The sequence below is a fragment of the Semicossyphus pulcher genome, unplaced genomic scaffold, assembly GCF_022749685.1.
Source record: "Semicossyphus pulcher isolate SPU_LCO1_2020_fin unplaced genomic scaffold, fSemPul1.0.p SCAF_15, whole genome shotgun sequence".
Lineage (NCBI taxonomy): Eukaryota > Metazoa > Chordata > Actinopteri > Labriformes > Labridae > Semicossyphus > Semicossyphus pulcher.
In genome coordinates, this window is record NW_027211659.1 from 28,422,415 (window position 1) to 28,442,128 (window position 19,714).

The following is a 19,714-nucleotide window of genomic DNA, read 5'->3' on the forward strand; positions in this document are numbered from 1 at the left end:
GTCTCATGTTGTCTTAAAGTTGTAATCTCAAAGATCTGTTTCGTTCTCTTTGGCGGCACCTGTGGCGATAGACGGTAGTTCAGTCAGGCGACTCACGTTGTTGTAGTTTGAAATGATTATTGCAGCAGCAGAACATAGCTTGTGTCTGGCTCCGACCTCATCACTCCTTGCTGATTGATTTTACATGCAGAAATTGAAGAGTGATGAGATAATATCTTAAAGGACCTGCAGGTGGATGCTGGGGTGGTGGTGGGGCTGAAAGTAAGAGTGCAGTACTGGTGCAGGGCAGCAGGAGCACACTTCCCAGATATCCAGACAGTGCTGCATGTGTGACGTCCACGGTCGGCTCCGGTTGTAACTCTTGATTTTCCTGGCTGACGGTCGCTTTCCTTTTCAGACTGTTTGCTTCATCTGAGCGTCGAGTTTGTTTCTTCTTCTTTGGATTTTCACTTCTTGTTGAAGTTGTATCTGTAGTCATCCATCTTTTCTTTGTTTGTTCAGCCATAGTAGATTACTGTTTACTCGCAACACTTGCAGAGAGCGGAAAAGCAGCCGCTTAGCTCCGCCTACCCTCTCTGGCAGACCAACCACTGCTGGGTGATGGAAAACGCGTCACTAACTGGGCGCCGCCACAGACACCCAGCCCATAATAATACTATATACTGCAGATGCAAAGGCTTTCATCAGTGGGCCATAGGGTCAGTCACCATGTGTTACCTCATTCAGAGAGAGAGAGAGACTTACAGACATTTATTTACATGAACATCTTCCAGATTATCTCTTTAAGTATCAGGATCAATGTAGGAAAAGGAAAATCATCTTTTTGAACAGGAAGACAGGAAATAAAACCAGAGAAGAAGAAATGCAGGAAGCAGAGGCAGTATGGATGACAGAGGGCAGTAAAGGAGGGGCTCAGAGCAGAAAGATGTTAACTGAGCTGTGACTCGGTCTGCTCTCGTGTGAAGCGCTGGTTCTGGAGCCCGTCTGTTCCTGCAGCTCAGAGTGTAAACACTGTTCCACACATCGATTCACTGGAGAGGAAACGTTTCCAACACAAAGCGCCGTCATTACAAACTGTTTCCGTTTCACTTTTCCGCTCAATGAAGCCTGAAGGAAACACCTGCGTCAGTCCGCTGTGACGTCTCAGGTCTCACTTCCTGCAGAGGGTTTCACCTGAGATCATCTGAACAGGTGATCAGGAGAGGAGAGGGAACTAAAGACTCACACTGTGATTGAAGTCATTGTGTCCTTTCCTCGTGTGTATCCAGCATGTCTGATAGTTACATTAACAACACAGTACAAAGACTGAATCAGAGCTGTGTGTTTCATGTCACCAGCTGCTGATGGAGGCAGCAGGGAGCAGCGCAGAGAGTCAGATCGATAACAACATCAAAACACACAGAGCGGCCGCCACGGTCATCACAGTGCTCCAAGCAGCCAAAACAGTGTGTGTGTGTGTGTGTGTGTGTGTGTGTGTGTGTGTGTGTGTGTGTGTGTGTGTGTGTGTGTGTGTGTGTGTGTGTGTGCAGGCAGACAGACGGCTCAGTGTTTCCCAGTGGGAGCGTTACTGTAGCTCATCAAGACACTGGAGAGAGACCAACACACACACACACACACACACACACACACACACACACACACACACTTTTGTATAAAACTAAAATGCTTCTTTCACAAACACACACAGACACACACACACACACACACACGCACACGCAGTAATGAGCTCAGCCTGTCTGCTCTGCCTCACAAACAGATGCTTCATATTAATCTCATTAAAATATTTTGGACATTAACTCTGTCTGAGTTTTTATATTGAATCAGTTTGTTTGTGTCCAGCGATGTGAAACAAACACTTTATCATTAACTGTCCTTTTAGAGACAGAGCGTATGTGCTGACGCCCCTGTCACACCTGAACACGTCCCTGTCACACCTGAACACGCCCCTGTCACACCTGAACACGCCCCCTCAGTCGGACTTAAGTAGCAAAACATTCTGCGACCTGTCGGCCTTCAGGAGGGGACACGACGAGTAAAACAGGCGAATATCTGCTGAAATCAGGGCGGGGGGGACTCGACGTCAGACGGCGCGGTCAGAGCACACGTGGCAGACATCAGGTTTCATCAGGATATTTACCTGAGCCTGACTTTAAAGAAGAAGTACACAAAGCCTGAAGGCTTCTGAAGACTTGATGCTCTGTTGTACATCGAGGCGGCAAAATTAAAGTTAATTTATTTTCTTCTTCTCACAGGAAACAGAATGATGTCATCATGACTTCCCACATGTGACCCATGTATCTGAAGGGGATTACAAAAGTAGCCTGGTGGTGTGATTCAGTCACCTGTCGGGATGATGACGAACATAAACTCAATGTAAGGCGTCGTGTACAGTGAGCCCACAACAACCTGCTGACATTATCCCGCTTATTACATCGCAATTAATCAGGAAATCAATACTTTGACAAATTATTGATTAAGAAATGATTTTATTTATTTAAAAACAATCTGTTCCACTCACAGTGAGAGCTGCGTCCATAGCAATGCTTAACTCTAGCAACATCAAATCTACTGGACTGCTTTGGGCGGATTGATATGATCACATTTAGTGTGATTAGAGCCAAATCCCTAGCAACGGTCTGTTCTTCATAGCAACGGTCTGTTATCAAGAAATAGCACACCTCAGAATGCTGTGATTAACCAATCAGAATCAAGTATTTAATGCAGCCGTGTAATAAAAAGTAATAATATAAAGTTAGATGCTGTATTTAAATGATTCGTATGTATGATTGTAAAACACTTTGTTAAAGACTCAACCTGTGCTTCTTCACCTTTTATTTGACCTTTGACCAAAGTCTTTAGGACCCCACTGCATCTAACAACAGGGCAAAGGTTTGAAATACCAGGGATCCCCTTTAAACTGCCGCCTGCTTCATATCGAGCTGATCAGATGTTGTTTGTCAAAGTGACATTGTTGATTCAAGTGTTTGTTCTTCATAAGCCCCCTGAGAGTCCACCAGCTCCAACTCCAACAGAATCAGGGTATCAAAAGCTGGATCCTTCTCTTCCTCCTTCTCTCCTCCCTGATGGAAACTCTCTGCTCTAAATACATGAAATCACAGGCTCAATATGGAAGAGAAAAACCTGACAGAAGAGGGAGAGAGGATGAAAGGGGATCAAGTGAGAGAGAACACAGGGAGGGAGACACAAAGAGATGAAGGGGAGGGAGGGAGAGAGGAGATGGAGGCTTTTAGGCTGTAATTTAAAGAGAACCTCTGCAGCCTGAGAAGTGTTCCCAAATATCCACACTCTTCAATTTAAAGTGCAAACTTAATCTCAGCTCTTACAGAATCCCTCAAAGGTAAATGCTCTTTATTATGCTGCAATCATTCTGTGAAAGGAGTCATTTCTGTCTGGATCTGTTCTCTGTTCGATGTGGAGGAGAAGTAAAAACGTACGATCCTCCTGCCTGACGAGGAGTCTGCTTTGATGTGAGCAGGAAGGATGAAGACAGAGATTTAAGAAAGAAGTTTGGCTTTTTGTTTTTTGCTGCTCAACAACGGTTAGCAGGCGGCGCTGCAGCAGAGACACCTGCTGATGTAATCTGGATCAAACTGCACACTCCTTCTCTGAGTCATGAACCAGTCAAATCTGAACACACAGGTGCATTCATTTTAAAATCCAGCTCCAAGGACATGTTAGAAAACATAGTTAGAAATCACTGAATCCTCCTGCAGAACCTGCCGGACAATCTTCATGTTTATAAGTTTTATTCAATATCAAAGCAGTCAGTGTCGTATCATAACATGCCTGTGCTCATCACCTGTGAGCTTTCTTCCTAACACTCTGTAAGTGCATGCTGCCAAGGTTGCTCTGCTGCTGGATCTTATCTCTGCATCCTGCTGCCTTCATGTTCTGTAATTCTCTAAGAAAAAATCTTTAAACACAGTTATCATTGTCTTTCAAAGAAGTACTGACTTCTGCCAGCTACGAGGAAGTGCCAACATCCATCCACTATCCACACCGCTTATCCTGTTCAGGGTCACGGGAGGGGCTGGAGCCTATCCTAACTGTCATTGGGCGAGAGGCGGGGTTACACCTGGACAGGTCAGCAGTCAATCACAGGGCTGACACACAGAGACAGACAACCTTTGGCAGTCACAAGAGAACTTGGTAAAGATCCAGTCAGACGGCTTTGCTTGTGGTTGTTTCCCCAGCTCAGGTAGCATTGTTAGCATTTTTAGCATTGTTAGCATTGGGCTCTCCCTACAGAGCACAATTAAAACATCATTTATAATACGTATACTATCAGACACTAAGCGTACACTGTAGAACATTGATCTACATTGAAGATATGTTAGTTGTTTGTTTTGTCATGCATCACTCCTGCTGCCAAAAGGTGAAGCTTCCCCATATGACCCGTCTTCTCTTTATACTATTGATCTATTATCAGTGTGCGCTTTGAGAGGGACAGCACCCATAGCAATATGACCAAAATACACCCCCTCGTTACCCCCCCCGTCCCCTAACAACAGTGAAAGGCCAGAGACAGAGATGTTGTTGTTTATTTACCTTTTGTATTGATCCTTTACCTGACTAATGTTTGTGCAGGATGTATGGATGTGCAGGATCTATGACCCTAACCATGATGCTGAAGTATCAGCAGCCTGACTGTACTATATCAGCACAGATCTGAGGAGCTGTCCGAGGTGCTGAAGTAGCAGACGATGGATTTGCAATTGCATTTTGTTTGGCCTTGGATCTTTAATATACTCAAAACTTTATACAATAAATACAAAACTTTATAACATTTTGGAGCCTATATTCTCTTTAAAGTAACCGTCATGTTGTAAGTGACAAAAAGAAGTGTGTAGTCACAGAAGGGTGTCAGGATCAAAGAGACGGACTTCAGACAGTCTCTTATATTCCTTTACTTTTGCAATCACTCCATAGTGACTGTGCTGCTATAAATACATCCTTCAGGGGACACATGACAACACATCAGGGTTTACGGTAGGCCTAGGTGTTTGGTTGAGGTGCTGCCGTTGGGCCACCCGCTCTGTTAAAAGTTAACAAATCAGCGTCCACGAGGAAAACAGGAGATGTATTTATGTAGAGTAAGAACAGGCCAAAGACCAGGAGGAAATTTGTTTATGAGTCTGGAACCTGAAAAACCTTCAGCCTGAGGCGCTCCAGCAGCTTTTCTGTCAAACCTTCAGGACTTAATGAGAATGATCCGTCTTTGACCTCCTCTGCTCCCGACGGGCTGCGACAATTTCTGTCCACCCTCGCTGTGTCTGTCAAACTCAGACCTGCTGCCCTCTCCTTCCTCCTCCTCCTCCTCCTCCTCCTCCTCTTCTCTCACTTCCCTCCTGTTTGTGACGAGCAGGTAATGAGAACTCAGCGTGAGGAAGACTGCTGACTTCATCACCTCCTACCCAGCTCCTTTCTACACCTGTCCTACCCTCGTCCAAAACTTTTTGGCCAATTTATTATTAGATTCATCTCGACGTGTGTCTGCAGAGGCAACAACAGTAAGAATGTTCTGTATTATTAGTAGCACGGTTCATCACCAGCATGGAGATCACGACCGCGCGGCTCTGGTGTCTGACCTACACAGAAAACAATCAGAGCTGGACCTGTGGGGTGACGGCAGGTGGAGGTTCATACAGTCACACCTGAGACTGAACCCTCAGACGCTGCTGACACAAGGGGAGGAAAACTCTGCTCCCACATGGTGACAGACAGACAAATGCAAAAACAGCTTTAGCCTCAGATTAATGGAGAATGTGACACATTGAAAGTGAAGGGTCGAGGCGGTGTGCTGACATATGTGACAGACTGGACCTGCCCTGCCTGCTGTCCCCTGCTGGAGACCACAGGGCAACAAACAGGGAGTTACACTTGTGATGTACTTTATGCCGATAACGTGATTATCTGTTTGTTTATAACAGCTCAGCCTTAATGAGAAAGCTGTTCAACTTCAGAACACAGATTGTTGTTAAACTTATCACACATATTCAGGACAGATGTATTTATGTTCCCCAGAGGACGGACCTCTTGATTCCACTAGTTTTGTGCCGTCAGCAGTTCAGAGGTCACAGGTAACATTCTGTATATCAACATCAGCTGATGGTTTTGCACAATTTTTTTATGGACATTCATGGTCGGCTGCACTGTGGTGCAGTGGTTAGCGCTGTTGCCTCACAGTTAGAGGGTTCCTGGTTAGATTCCCGGTTCAGACGTAGTGGGCCTTTCTGTGTGGAGTCTCCCTGTGCATGCCCGGGGGTCCTCCAGGTACTCCGGCTTCCTCCCACAGTCCAAAGACATGCTCGTTAGGTTCACTGGCAATCTGGGATCCTATCGGCTACAGTCTGAGACGATACAGCCTCTGGGGACGACAGCGATAATCGACTTCCCGTCAAGACTTCCTTTCCCGCGTGCTGCGTTGTTACAGAAAGAGAAACGTTCTCTTGTGATGTACTCGTTATTAACGATCTTACCTTCGCCCAAACTTCAACATGATGCAGATTTGTAAGAAGTAAAAATTAAGCTTTGTATTGATGTCAAGGGAATTCATCTCAAGTTGAATTTGAACAGAGGATAAATTCTCCTTTTTATCTAAAGCCACGTTTAAGAGGACATTTTTGGTCTTCAGTGAAATAAAAACCTGTTGGGTCGATTGTTTGAATTTCATTATTCACTTGTTGTAATTACTGACCCGCTTGTAAAGTGTAGTTTTAGTCTGAGACACTCCAGCTCTGATTAAATGTTCTAAGTAGTGTACATTTGGTTTCTTTCATGGGTTGTTCGGATCAACATAATATCTGAGTCACACACAATAACACGAGCAAACTGACCTGTGGAGTTTGAAGTTTTACTGAGTAAAATGTTTCTGTCAGTGGAGTTTGGTGGCTTTGACGAGAGTGATGTAACAGCTGTTTCTGTTTTCAACATGCATCCTTCACAAAAAGGTTCATCTCTCTTCTCTAAGGCACCAGACTCCACTGACAATATCCCACTTTAAACTTTGGATTCTACCCCCGCCTCGATCGCTGTGTTTCTTTGTGGTTTCATTTTTATTATAATTTTGTGTTGAATCCAAACTGAGCTTTGAGTCACACAACGACACACAGGAGGCAGCAGACGAGCAACAGCAAGGTTAAATGGCTGTTAGTCAGCAGAGGCTGCATTCTGTCTCCATGCTTGTACTGTGAGTGTCATGCTCTCTGAGTTTTGTACTTCTATTAGATTTAGTGTGTTTGTGTCTGACTCTCTTTTCTCAGTGAAAAGCATTTTCTTTTCTGTCATAAAGGACTTTCACATTGTTGTTGCTAATTTTCTCTTTCACTGCAGGAAACAGCTGATTTCTTGTCACCAGCTGGTTTGAACCTGAGACTTTTCTGTCCCTGTCTCCTCACCTGTGTCTCCTCCTCTCTGCAGGGATCTCCATGCCCATCCCCGTGCTGGGCCTCAGAGATCACTCCAAGGTGTTCAAAGATGGCAGCTGCCTGCTGACAGATAACAACTTTGTGCTGGTCGGCTCCTTCGTGGCGTTCTTCGTGCCGCTCACCATCATGGTCGTCACCTACTTCCTGACCATCAACGCGCTGCAGAACGAGGCCACCCTCTGCTTGGACCAGCTGGTCCCGCGGCCCAAATGGAGCACGACCTTCACCCTGAGTTTCTTGCCGCAGACGTCGCTGTCCTCTGAGAAACTCTTCAGACGCTCAATCAGCCGCGAGGCCGGCGGCAGAGGGAGCAGCGGCGGTCTGAGCGCCGCCCGGGGGAGCGTCACCGGCTCGCTGTTTGGACGGCGCACCATGCAGTCCATCAGCAACGAGCAGAAGGCGTCCAAGGTCCTCGGGGTGGTGTTCTTCCTCTTCGTGGTCATGTGGTGCCCGTTCTTCATCACCAACGTGCTGGTGGTGGTGTGCGACCCGGCCGTGTGCGACGCAGGGCTCATGGGAGGCCTGCTGAACGTTTTCGTGTGGGTGGGATACTTGTCCTCGGCGGTCAATCCGCTGGTCTACACACTGTTCAATAAAACGTACAGAGCAGCGTTCCTGAGATACGTTCGCTGTCAGTACACGCCGGAGAAAAAACCTCTCCAGCTCATCCTGGTGAACACCATCCCGCCACTCGCTTACAGCTCCACACAGCTGCCGCTGGGCGACGTCGGGAGGCTACGAAACGGAGTGAAGGACTTTTCTTTACCTGGACAGGAAACAGAGAAGTGTGGGCCGGACAAAAGCCACGGAGAGAAGGACGAGAGCTGCGTGTGAGCCTGTCTGACACTGAATAAAACTCTTCATGCTCTCCAGGTCAGTCCTGAGAAATTAAAGGATTATATGAAGTTCTGTGGCCACAACGTTTGGGGTTTAAAGTCAAAGTGCCAAAGACAAAGTGCCTCCCAGTCAGGATTTTAGAAACACTGAGGTCAGGAGTTTTAAAACTGATGAGGAAATTGAAATATAGTCTTAAAATGGATGAACAGATTCAGTCAGGTTCTGTTCTTCATTAACAGGATCCAGATCTGCTGAATCAAGTTCCCTGTTACAACAAAACTGCCTTTAGCTTTCTGTTTACCCAGATTCTGATGCAGTTTATTCTTCACTTAGACACTGAGTCAGTCAGTATCTCCCAGCCTGAGAGTGAGACAGATAAAAGAGGCCAAACGATGTGAGACGCTTTCTATAACAAACTGTTTGTAGATTCTTCGCATCATTTCATTTTCCTCGGATGCTGCGCTGCTCGGCTGCAGTGACCTCAGCTCACCTCACCTCCTCAGTCAGGTGGCCTCTACCTCCCCTCGCACCGTTTAGGTGGATCAGGACGGATTAGACTGGATTTCCTGCCACCTTATCAGATCCTGATGTCGGGGAAGAGGATCCAGGATGAGGCTGACGCGCCGAGACTCCAGACTCCTGCAGAGGACGGTATAAATAAGGAGAGGTTCCTGCTGCTTCTGTGTTTTCTGTTGAAACAAACAGCAAAAGAAACCACGTAAATAAATCTATATTTGTATTTTGTGCAGATATTTGTGAATAAATGTTCATGATTGTTGAGGTTATAATGATTTGTAATTCACCAGTGAAGTGAGGATAACTGTCACTGACACGATGCAGTACGAGGATTGTACCTGAGAAGACGTCAGCAGGAGACGATGAGGATTTCACTGCAGATGTGTTTATTGTAAAAGTCACTTTTTATTGTGTTCCTGTCGGACCAGTGCACAGGCTGGGATTTCAGACCCTTTGAGGTGTTTTTACGTGTAACAAACGGTCAACATGTTTAAATATTGTTTTAAAATGTGCTTAAAGGGATCTGCTGTGTCAGCCTGAACAGAGGAAGACCCTGATGACGCACAGCAGCTGCTCTCATACATGAAGGCAGGCTTGTACCATGGATGTATTATAGAGACGTGTTCGGACCAGAACCGTAGACTCTGACTCGCTCTCTTAAGATTCCAAGCTTGATACAAACTCGGCCTAAAAGTATTTTATCCTACGAGTCAAGCAAATCAAGGCAAAAGCATCTGTGCGAGTAATTGAACCTTGCACAACACAGGAGTTGTTAGTTAACCACTGCCTCTATTGGACAGTGTGTAAATCTTGTGACTTACATGGGTTGCTCTCTAAGATAAAAGGACAAAGGTACATGTCTCTTTCCTACGGCACCAGACTCCATCGACAAAATGCTTATTTTACATCCCAGTTCTTGGGAGTTGCTGTTCTACCCCTGCCTCGATCTCTGAGTTTGTTTGTGTTGCTATTTTTACACAAATATTGTGTTGGAGCAAAACTTAACGTTAAGTCACACTACAACGTGAACAATCTCATCGATTGAGTCAGCAGGAGACCTGTAACTCCCATTTACTGCAGGGTAAAATCGGTGTTTTTATGAATGGAGTCTGGTGTGTGTGCAGAGAGCGATGTAACGTCTGTGTGTGGTAAAAACAATCATCTTCCTCTGTAACAAAAAGGTCTATCTCTGTAGGGATCCTTTCTGTCATGTTGTCACACACTTAGAAGAACAATCTGAGCCTGTCAGTGGAAACAACAAGAACTTTTAGTGGACGACCTTTGACCCATCAAGGATTATGTTGCAGCCATTACAGCCTGTTTCACTGCTGCAGGATGAACACATCTACTGGAGACATCCCAAAGCTTTGTGCAGCTATTCGTTATTTACACCCCAAAATATGTTAGAGACTCCCCCTTTAATACATCCATGGTTCAGTCAAGGACTGCCACATATTGAGAAGCCTTAAAACATGGCAAGAAGTAAGACAGACATGAAAATGAATGAGGAGTCAAAGCAGAATGTAAAGAGCGAGAACAAGAACATTTAAAGCAAATTTCTACTCTTATATTTCCTCTGATGTTGGCCGATTGTCGGGTCTTTGGACGTAACGAGGAGTTCATTTCTAAGCTGAAAGCTTGTAAAGGGTTTATAGTTACACCAGGTGATAACAACCTTTTTAAACAGTAAAGACATTTGTAAAAGTTTTATACTATAAATTCAACAAGTGTCACTTTTTGGAGTTGTGTTGGAGGAAGGTAAAGCTAGCTCAGGGTGTAGAGAAAAGGAGGTAAAGAAACAGATGATGCTTGCTGCACTACATGCTGTGACTGTGAGGTCTGTTAATGGAAGGAAAGCTTTTTATTTGAAAGCCAAAGTGTTCAGCAGGAAGCTGTCAGGATGCAGACAACAGAGCTATGAAGCTGCTCACAAACAGCAGTAATTAAAGGAAGAGAAATATTAGCTTAGCAGGAGGCTGCTGTTAGCTTCACAGCAACATTTAGCACAGATGTTTTTCCTCCACCTGCTGAGTCACAAACTGTGATTACACAGAAAAGTCTTCAGCTTCTGTCTGTTCAGATAAACGATTTAAGTATTGAATAAGTAACACAGACCAGATGTGAGAGCAGCCACACCATCTCCTTTGTCCAATAAGTGAAAGTTAAGTAGCTAATAAATCGTGTAATGACGACAGGTCATCGCTCAGTTTATCAAACACAGTCATTCACCCAAACATCCAAATTATACGCTTCACATACTCTCTCATGCCCGTTTGTTAAATCATGAAGCTGGAGCCTTTAGCACGTTAGCTTAGCTTTGCTTCCAGGCAGGAAACAGGGAAAGTGTTTCCCTTTTTAATCAGCTTTTGTGCAGAATTAACAAACGAGGTTTATACAAACTTGTTATGGTTATCGACTAGCTTTTGGAACAATGAGCTAAAAAAGCTAACATGTCATATTTTGTTTGTCTGAGGACTTATGGGAGGATTCGCACGACTCAAACTAACCAGATTTAAGAGTTTAATCCGTGAGCTCTTTAGGTGCTAATATCAAGATTTTGTTACCTTCAGAAAGAGTTAGCCATTTCTCTCTGTTAACTGTCTTTATGCTAAGCTAGGCTAATTAGCTGCTGCTTTAGCATTATATTTACCGTACAGAAATGAAAGTGGAATCAATCGGCACATCTAATTCTGGCCAAGTAAGTGAAGACTTGTATTGAAAATGTTGCACTGTTCCTTTAAGGCAGCTGTAGCCATCTCTAGCTACCGTCCTTGAAACTGAAACTAAAATGAAGCAAAGTAAAAGTTTTTACACGTTTTGGTCACTTGGACTCAAAACTTACTGATCTCACCTTTGCTGTCATGTGATGGCTCAGGTTCCTTCTCTTCTGAACTACAGCTGTTCATTTTTATCAATAAAAAAATAGAAAATAAAGCGAAAGATGTGAGAACAAACACTCACGGCTGCAGGCTTCAGTGTGAGTGCAGCCTCGGCAGGTAGAGGACCGTCCTGTCTGCAGTCGTTGTGTTTCTAACAGGCCCGGTCTGCTCTTTAAATCGATCCGGACCCCTCAGATGATGCAGCTGCTCTGTTTGTTCTGTTGCATTGACATGAAGAACATCGACACCTTCCTGCTGACGTGACTTTGGCTCCCCGACGTATCTCTGGTTCGAAGGTGTTTTTTAAACTAGTGTCTCTTTTGGAGTTTGATGTTTGATGGTGAAAGTTTGTTTTCTCTGTCAGCTGTGTGGAGCAGTTTTTTGTTTCCTTGTTTTTAAATGAAAGTAAAAAGAAAAACTGGAGATGAAGCGCTGACCGTGTGTGTGTTTTATTTATTCAAGTCTCAAACGCATGAATATATTTATGTGTAGATAAAGACAGAAGAAAACAGAACCTGATTCATCCCGAGGGAAATTATTGTGCAGCAGTTTCACTACAAAGCAAAGATCAACAATAAAAAAATCAATCATAAAAATACGAACCTGAGGAAATGAATAAGTGAAAGATGCAAAGAAGAGGCCTCATCTCTGCTGATTTAAGCACCTGTCTGTTATTTATTTAATATGTTTTTAAGACCTCCTAATTAAAACGACTGCACTGGCCTGCTCTCCAGAACATCGTGTGCTTTCTCATCTGATGCTGTGAATGTTCAGGGTTGTTTTAATGTTCAGAAGATTTAGACAAAAACAATCAGCTCCAACAAAGTTTATCAGACTTCAGGTCAGGCAGGTAGAAGTCAAAAGAGATGCAACGAGGAGCAGCAGGGGAATCAGACGTCTGGAAATAATGGACTGACTGGAACACAAAGGTATGAACACAGAGGGACTGATTGGGGGATGGGCTGCAGGTGTTTCAGTAGACAGGTAATCCCAGGTGAAGTGGATTATTTGATTATTCAGCAGGAGGACGATCAAAATGAGGGAAGATAATGATATTATATGAATGAAGGGAAAAGCATGAATGATGAAACTAAGAGCTATCAGCGGATGTGACATTGGACCAGAATGACCCCCTTCCTCTACCCGACACACACCTGCACCTTGTGTCCTTGCTGTGTCGGAGCCCTCAGGTGTCCTTGCCATGTCGGAGCCCTCAGGTGTCCTTGGCGTGTTGGAGCCCTCAGGTGGGCTCAGTCTGCAGCAGAACAGCTTCTTGTGTCGGTCTGAAGCAGATATTCACGCTGATGGAAAGTTCAATGACTGTAGTCAGGGCCGGCTCTACCTAATTTAGTGCCCTAGGCGAGATTACTCTCCGGCGCCCCCCCCCCCCCCCCCCCCCCCCCCCACACACACACACACTCGATTAAATTACACCAGCCAAATGAACAATCACAACAGTTTAATTTGAACAAGAACAGCAAACTTTCAGGTAAGTTGTCAGTTGTTAATATACTAGTGATGACTATGGTAAAATTAATTTTCAACTCGACCAAACATAATGATGACGTGATGAAACTGAAATAAAATACCAAATCAGACCGGACATACAGGCAGAGATGATAACTGTGTAGAAAACTAATGAAAACTCATCACAAACATAAACAGCGCCGATGCAGTGCACATTTCACATTAAACACGGTGTAGCTAGCAAGCAGAAATAAATAAAACGTCTTCACACAAAATGGCATGATTAAAAAATGGTACAGCCTAATTTTACCTTTATATTGTAACTTCCTCTTCTCCTCCTTTTTTCTTCTTTTTGTTCTGCGCACCCGAGGGCTTGGACGGCCTTTTCATCGCGTAACAAAATCATCACCTGTCTGTGACCTGACCTCTGATCCCTCTGACCCGTCATGTGACAGCACCACATTTTAGGAACATCATTGTTTATTTATTTGTTAATATTTTAATCATTTTCAAGAGAGAACACACAAAGGAGGGCGACTGGGCATAGAAAATTATTTTTATTTTTATTGTTTTTAATTTTATTTTTTTTTTTCCTCAAGGCCAAGGGTGCCTGGCGGCGCCCCTCCAGCAGATGGCGCTCTAGGCGACCGCCTATATCGCCTATGCCAAGAGCCGGCCCTGACTGTAGTGTTAGTGTTAGTGACGTCTCCTCTCGCCGTTCCTCCTCTACTCTGCTACTCGGGAACAGAACGCTGCAGGAGCCCCATTTGTCCACAGAGCTGTCAATCATGAGGCCACGTCCCTTTTTATAGCATCAAATAACTAATTAAAAGTAAACTTGTCAGAAAAATGAACACTTGGACATAAATCAGCATGATAAGAACTAACTATAATGACAGAAACCATGTTGGAGAAAAATGTTCTTGACGTGTATTTTGATTTTATAGTTTGACTCATGTCCCATCTGTTAACATGGAGGAGGCGGGCTTTATGAGCTATACTGCAGCCAGTCAGCAGGGGGCGACAGAGAGGGTTTGGGGAGCTGTCATGTCGACAGTCGTATGCTAGCTAAACTGTTGTTCTTGTCACTTAACTGTTAACAGTTGACCAGGAGCATCAACAGAAACTTACAGTATGTATCAAATAAACATTTTTATCTATGATGTTAATCACACTGCGGTCGTGTTGTTGTATAGCCGCCTGATCCTGAATGCGATGCATGCAACGTTGGACGACATAAAGACTAATGTTATTCTAAATCTGTAAATGTCAGCAGCCCAAACATTTCAGAGTACAGATGTAAAGTTCATTCAGACTCTGAGCGAAAATGACAGAACATGAAGAATAAGGAGTTAGCTGTGACAGATTGTATTATTTTCTGCAACACGAATAACAAAATGTCCTTTTCTAACTATAACAGAGAGAGAGCACCGCCTCCCCACACCGCGGCTTTTTACTCAAATTACTTCTTTGTTTCATTACTAATGATTCATGTCAGGGAGAGAGAGAGAGAGAGAGAGAGAGAGAGAGAGAGAGATTGAGAGAGAGAGAGAGAGTCATATTGTACTAATCTGATTGGCCCGCAGCAAGTTCTGCCCGACCATCCAATTTATCTTTGTGAAGAATTTATCTTTGCCCCATCTGTCTTCTGCTGTTGAAAATAGCACAAGCCGAGAGCTGTTCACACACACGCGCACACACACACACACACACACACACACAGTATCAGTAATTACAAAGTCACATCATCTGAGCCTGAAGGACACAATAAAAATATTTGTTACCTAAACACGATGATCCATTTCTGTCTGTGGTCAACAAGCAACAAGTGTGTGTGTGTGTGTTCCTGTTCTTCTATCTTCGTGGGGACGCTGTGATGTTGAACACCTTAAGAGGACATCGTTGAAAAGCAGCTTTGTAAAATATGAAAGACATTTTTGAAAAGTTATAACTTTTAAGAAGTTAAGAGATGTTTTAGGACAACTGAAGATATTCTTTGAAAAGTGACATTTACAAAAGTTTATTATTAAAGGGAACATTTCTGGAAGCAAGGACACTTTCGGAAAGTCGAGATATTTTTGGAAAGTGTTGACATTTTTAGAAAAGGACATGTGTGAGTGTGTGGACCGTTTAGAAAGTGAGGATATTTTTGGAGAAAGGACACAAAGGAAAAAGGCATTTTTTAAAAGTCAGGACATTTTAAAAAAGGGAAGAAATGTGGGAATATTCTAGAGTGCACAGTGGTAAAGTGGTTAGCGCTGTCGCCTCACAGATGGAAGGTTCCTGGTTTGAATCCCGGTTCAGACGTAGTGGGCCTTTCTGTGTGGAGTTTGCATGTTCTCCCCGTGCGTGCGTGGGTTACCTCCAGGTACTCCGGCTTACTCCCACAGTCCAAAGACATGCTCGTTAAATTGCCCGTCGGTGTGAATGTGAGTGGGAAAGGTTGTCTATTTCTTCGGCTGTGTCCCAATCCAGGGGCTGCATCCTTTGAAGGACGTATTTGCCGAGTGCATCACAGCGGCACGTAAAAGGCTGTCCCATTTAGAAGGTTCCTTCAGATAAGGTGGAGAAATGCGTCCTCCTTCTTCCTGGCCACGAAGGATCCATCAGGCGCAAGATGACGGATTCTTAAACGGCCTTTGATTGTAAAAGTTTTTGGTTTCAACTCGATCGAATCGGTAGCGATACAAATGTTAAGAAAACGAAAGGGGCCTTGAAACAAATTATGTTTAAAATATTAGGTTAAGTTATGCGACGTTAGTTACGAAAGCTAGTTAGCCCGCTAGCTACCTGTTGCTAGGCAACAGAAGCCACGTTTGGTGACGTAAGGGTAAGGGCGGGAACAGCTGGTGACGCAAACAGGAAATCCTCGGTGGACCAGGCCGCCTCATTCCAGCTCAGCTTCAGCATCTACACAGGCGACTCAATGACTCGTCCTCCATAGCCCGTGTGCTGCGAAGGATGCAGCGTCTGAATTGAGACCCAGCTTTTGTGTCAGGCCTGTGATTGACAGGCGACCTGTCCAGGTGTAACCCTCTCGCCCAAGAAAGCTGGGTAAGGCTCCAGCCCCCTGTGACCCTGAACAGGATAAGTGGTACAGATGATGGATGGATATTCTTTGAAAAATGACATTTAAAAACAAAAGGACAGTGCGCAGGTTTCTGCTGAGTGAGGACATTTAGGCCTTGTGGGGACATCGTGTAGTAATAACTTTATCTACTATATAGCACTTATCTAAACAACGTAAACAAGGTAAAACAAGGTAAAACAAGGCGTAAAAATCTGACAATGTTTTAGGAAAGGGAGACATTGAAGTTTTCCAGACTCCAAAATTTAAGTCATTTAATTTCTGTGTTGTAAAAGCAGGAAAAACCGGAATAACATTTACAAATGTATAAATATATCAAATGCTCAGGTGAAACGAAGCTCTCGCGTAAGTTCAGACTGAAGACCATCATTCTTTCTTGGTCTCAGGCTGTTTCTCATCCTTCTCTCTCTCTCGCATGCTCACTCACATTTCCCGCTGTTCTCGTTTGGGGCAGTCATTTATAGGTCTCGTCCAATAGCACGACGTCTCACCCACATCGTTAGCCTATCATCTTTCTGCTCTCCTTTTACATATGGATATTATCTGCCCCCCGTTCTTTCATGCTGCTGACTCTACCCCCCAACCTCCCCATCACTGCCCCGCCTTCGCAGAATCATCAGTCAACAATTCCTCACCCGTCCAGCTGTTCACAACAAAGAAACATGTGACAGTCTGATCTCGTGCTGCAACTGTCCACCAAGTTTCCTGAAAGTCTGGCAGGTAGTATTTCCTTACAGACAAAAGGAAGTGAACACATGAGTCTTTGGCAGGTAGGTTTTTAAAACCCACATAAATCAACTGAAATGGCTCGTTACACATTTGTTTGTGCGACATAAACCTTTCTGAAATGAACCCCCCACCCTGTGAAACCTCACTGATGGCATTGTGTGTGTGTGTGTGTGTGTGTGTGTGTGTGTGTGTGTGTGTGTGTGTGTGTGAAGGCTGTGAATTTATAATCTTCTGGGTGGGTCATAATCCATCAGCCCGCTTTCTGTGTGCAAATTATGGTCGTGAAATGTCAGTCAGCAGGAACGCTCTGATTGGTGCACCTGCTGCTACACGCACACACACACACACACACACACACAGGGAACACATCATCACCCTTTTAACACACACTTATTTCCTCTTTTTTATGCCTGCTCCATCCGAGCCATAAATTATTCAAACATGCGATCACGTCTCCGCTCATGCAAAACAGGAAAAATCCGACAAAGAGAAGAGTTCACTTCCTGGGAGATGTCGAAGCCTTAAACCAGCTAATTGAGGACATTTTAACAGTTTCATCCAAAAACTCAATCTGAGGTCATCTGAGGAAAAGTTGTCATTGAGGGTGAAAAGTTTAGTTTTTAAGTGGTGTTAGCGAGCGCCGGGTAATTAAAGGATTCATCGCAAATCCCTTCAGAGACGAGCGTAGGAAGAAGAGGGGATTAATTACAAATCAGAGCGAGGAGAAGGAGGGAGAAAACAGGAAGGGAGGAGAGAGATGAAACGAGAGGGGTTTGGAGAAATAAGGCAAAATATGAATAACAAAATAAGAGGCAAAAGGAAGGACGGGACAGGAGGACAGGAAAAGGAGTCCGAGGAGGGGAAAGAGGAGGTATGTGAGGATACAAAAGGAAGAGAGGGAGGAGAGGTGAGAGGGTGATGACATGTAAGGTCAAGGAGGAAAGACGTGAGAGCATAAAAGTAAAAGATTTACAACCGAGACAAAGATGGAGAGGTGGTGTCAAAAACAAGAAGAGGAGGGTGGAGGAGGTAAACAAGACGTAATACGTTTGTCAGAAAGATGTTTGACAGTATTTACGGCCCCTCTCTTTCCTCCTGTATCACTCCGCTCCATCACTCCATCTCTCCTCTCCCAGCAGATGAACTGAATGTGACAGATGCTTTCTGTCGTTCCCTGCAGAGTGAGACACGTCAACTCAATTGTATTGATATATTTATTTATGTAGCACCTAACAACAGAAGAGACCCGACGTCCCCACCACGAGCAAGCAACACGAGCAACAACTCAAAGATTCACAAGGAGATGAAAAGACATGTTGGTGTTAAAGACGACTATAAAGCCATCTATTGGCTGAGCGAGCTGTTTGTCTTCTGACATCACTTCCTGTTGGTGTCTGCATCAAACTGCCAAATAAAATGTGTAAAAACTGAACGACACTAAACTTGCCCAGCAGGTACACATTCAGTGCCTGATAATCTGCATGATATTTATTACATTGAGTCTGTTTCACTCAGTATGTCAGCTGCTGCAGCTCAGCTCACCTGACGCACACATCAGTGACACAGCCTCTGATTGGTCATCAGACTCAACACAAGGCAACAGGAGGTGGCTAAGTGGACGGCTAACAGAAACATTGATAACAAGAAGACATCGAGTGTTGGATTTATTATCATGGATTCACAGAGAGTCTCCTTAAAGACTAGTTTAGGATTAGGAAGCTCATGACAGGAAATGATGTCACAGGAGCCTCGTTACGACAGTGCACGTACCTGCAGGGCGACGTACCTGACGACTGCTTGGGAGAAATAAGATGATTGGTCAAATTTGTGGAAAGAGTTGCGTCAACTTTCCAAAATTGCAAGATCAAAAAAAACTGTGCAGTGACTGGGTGAATGCACGTGAATTTGCACAATCAGCTAGCTACCTGCTAACACCTTAGCAACCCGTGCTAGCACTCGTCAGCCGTAACACCTTCTTAGCTTTTTATTTTCTCAGTACTGAAACACGATGTAGGCTATATGTATTGATAACTTTTCTTACTTTGCAGAGTTATTGTTATAATAATGAACAAATAAATAATGATGTTTTGTGGTTACAACAACTTAACTGATCCCCAGGGATACATTTGAAAGCTCTGCAGTAAAGTGGTGAGAATGAGCTCCATCTTTAGTTTGCCTTTATGTGTTGTTGTAAATAAAGTTTTTGCAGGGAGCTGAATCATTCACAGAGCTCTCCTCCTCTTCAGAACAAACACATCCTGTGATTAAAACAGGTGAAGACGCTGAATGAATCAGTTTAATGATAAATATCACTCTTTTCATGCTCTTTGGAGGGGCTTGAGGGGCTGCTAACTTTAGCTCACTAGCTAGCTAAAATCTTTTATCTGGTTAAATAGTAAAAGTGAGAAACAACAGGGACAGTGTGACTCAGGTACGGCCCTGAACGGAGCAGCTGACTGTAGACTCTTGGTTTCGCTGACTTCATCTCATTACTGCAGCTTTAATGTCGTCATTAAATACGACGCTAAACACTGCAACAGATAACTGAACCTCTTTGTTTTCGGGGCAGGAGGAGAAAGCAGTTCTGACATTTAAGTCGGTTCTTTGCCGTCAGCGTTCCAACATGGCGGCACTTTATGTCCACTGATTACCCCCCTCCTGACAGACTGACAGGCCGCTATTACATCCTGAACTCACACAGTCACTAAGAAGTGTGAAAGCAGAGAGATTATTTTCTTCTTCTCTTTTTG

General features: G+C 44.2%; 1 protein-coding gene across 1 annotated transcript in view; it reads left to right on the forward strand.

Moving 5' to 3' along the window:
• The window catches only part of htr2aa (5-hydroxytryptamine (serotonin) receptor 2A, genome duplicate a), a 56,920-nt gene extending 48,638 nt beyond the window's left edge, over positions 1 to 8,282 (forward strand). The window contains exon 3 of the mRNA XM_069663621.1: positions 7,441 to 8,282. Within this exon, the coding sequence (XP_069519722.1) occupies positions 7,441 to 8,282 (842 nt within the window). The remainder of the gene's footprint in view (positions 1 to 7,440) is intronic.
• The last annotated feature ends 11,432 nt before the right edge of the window (positions 8,283 to 19,714 follow it).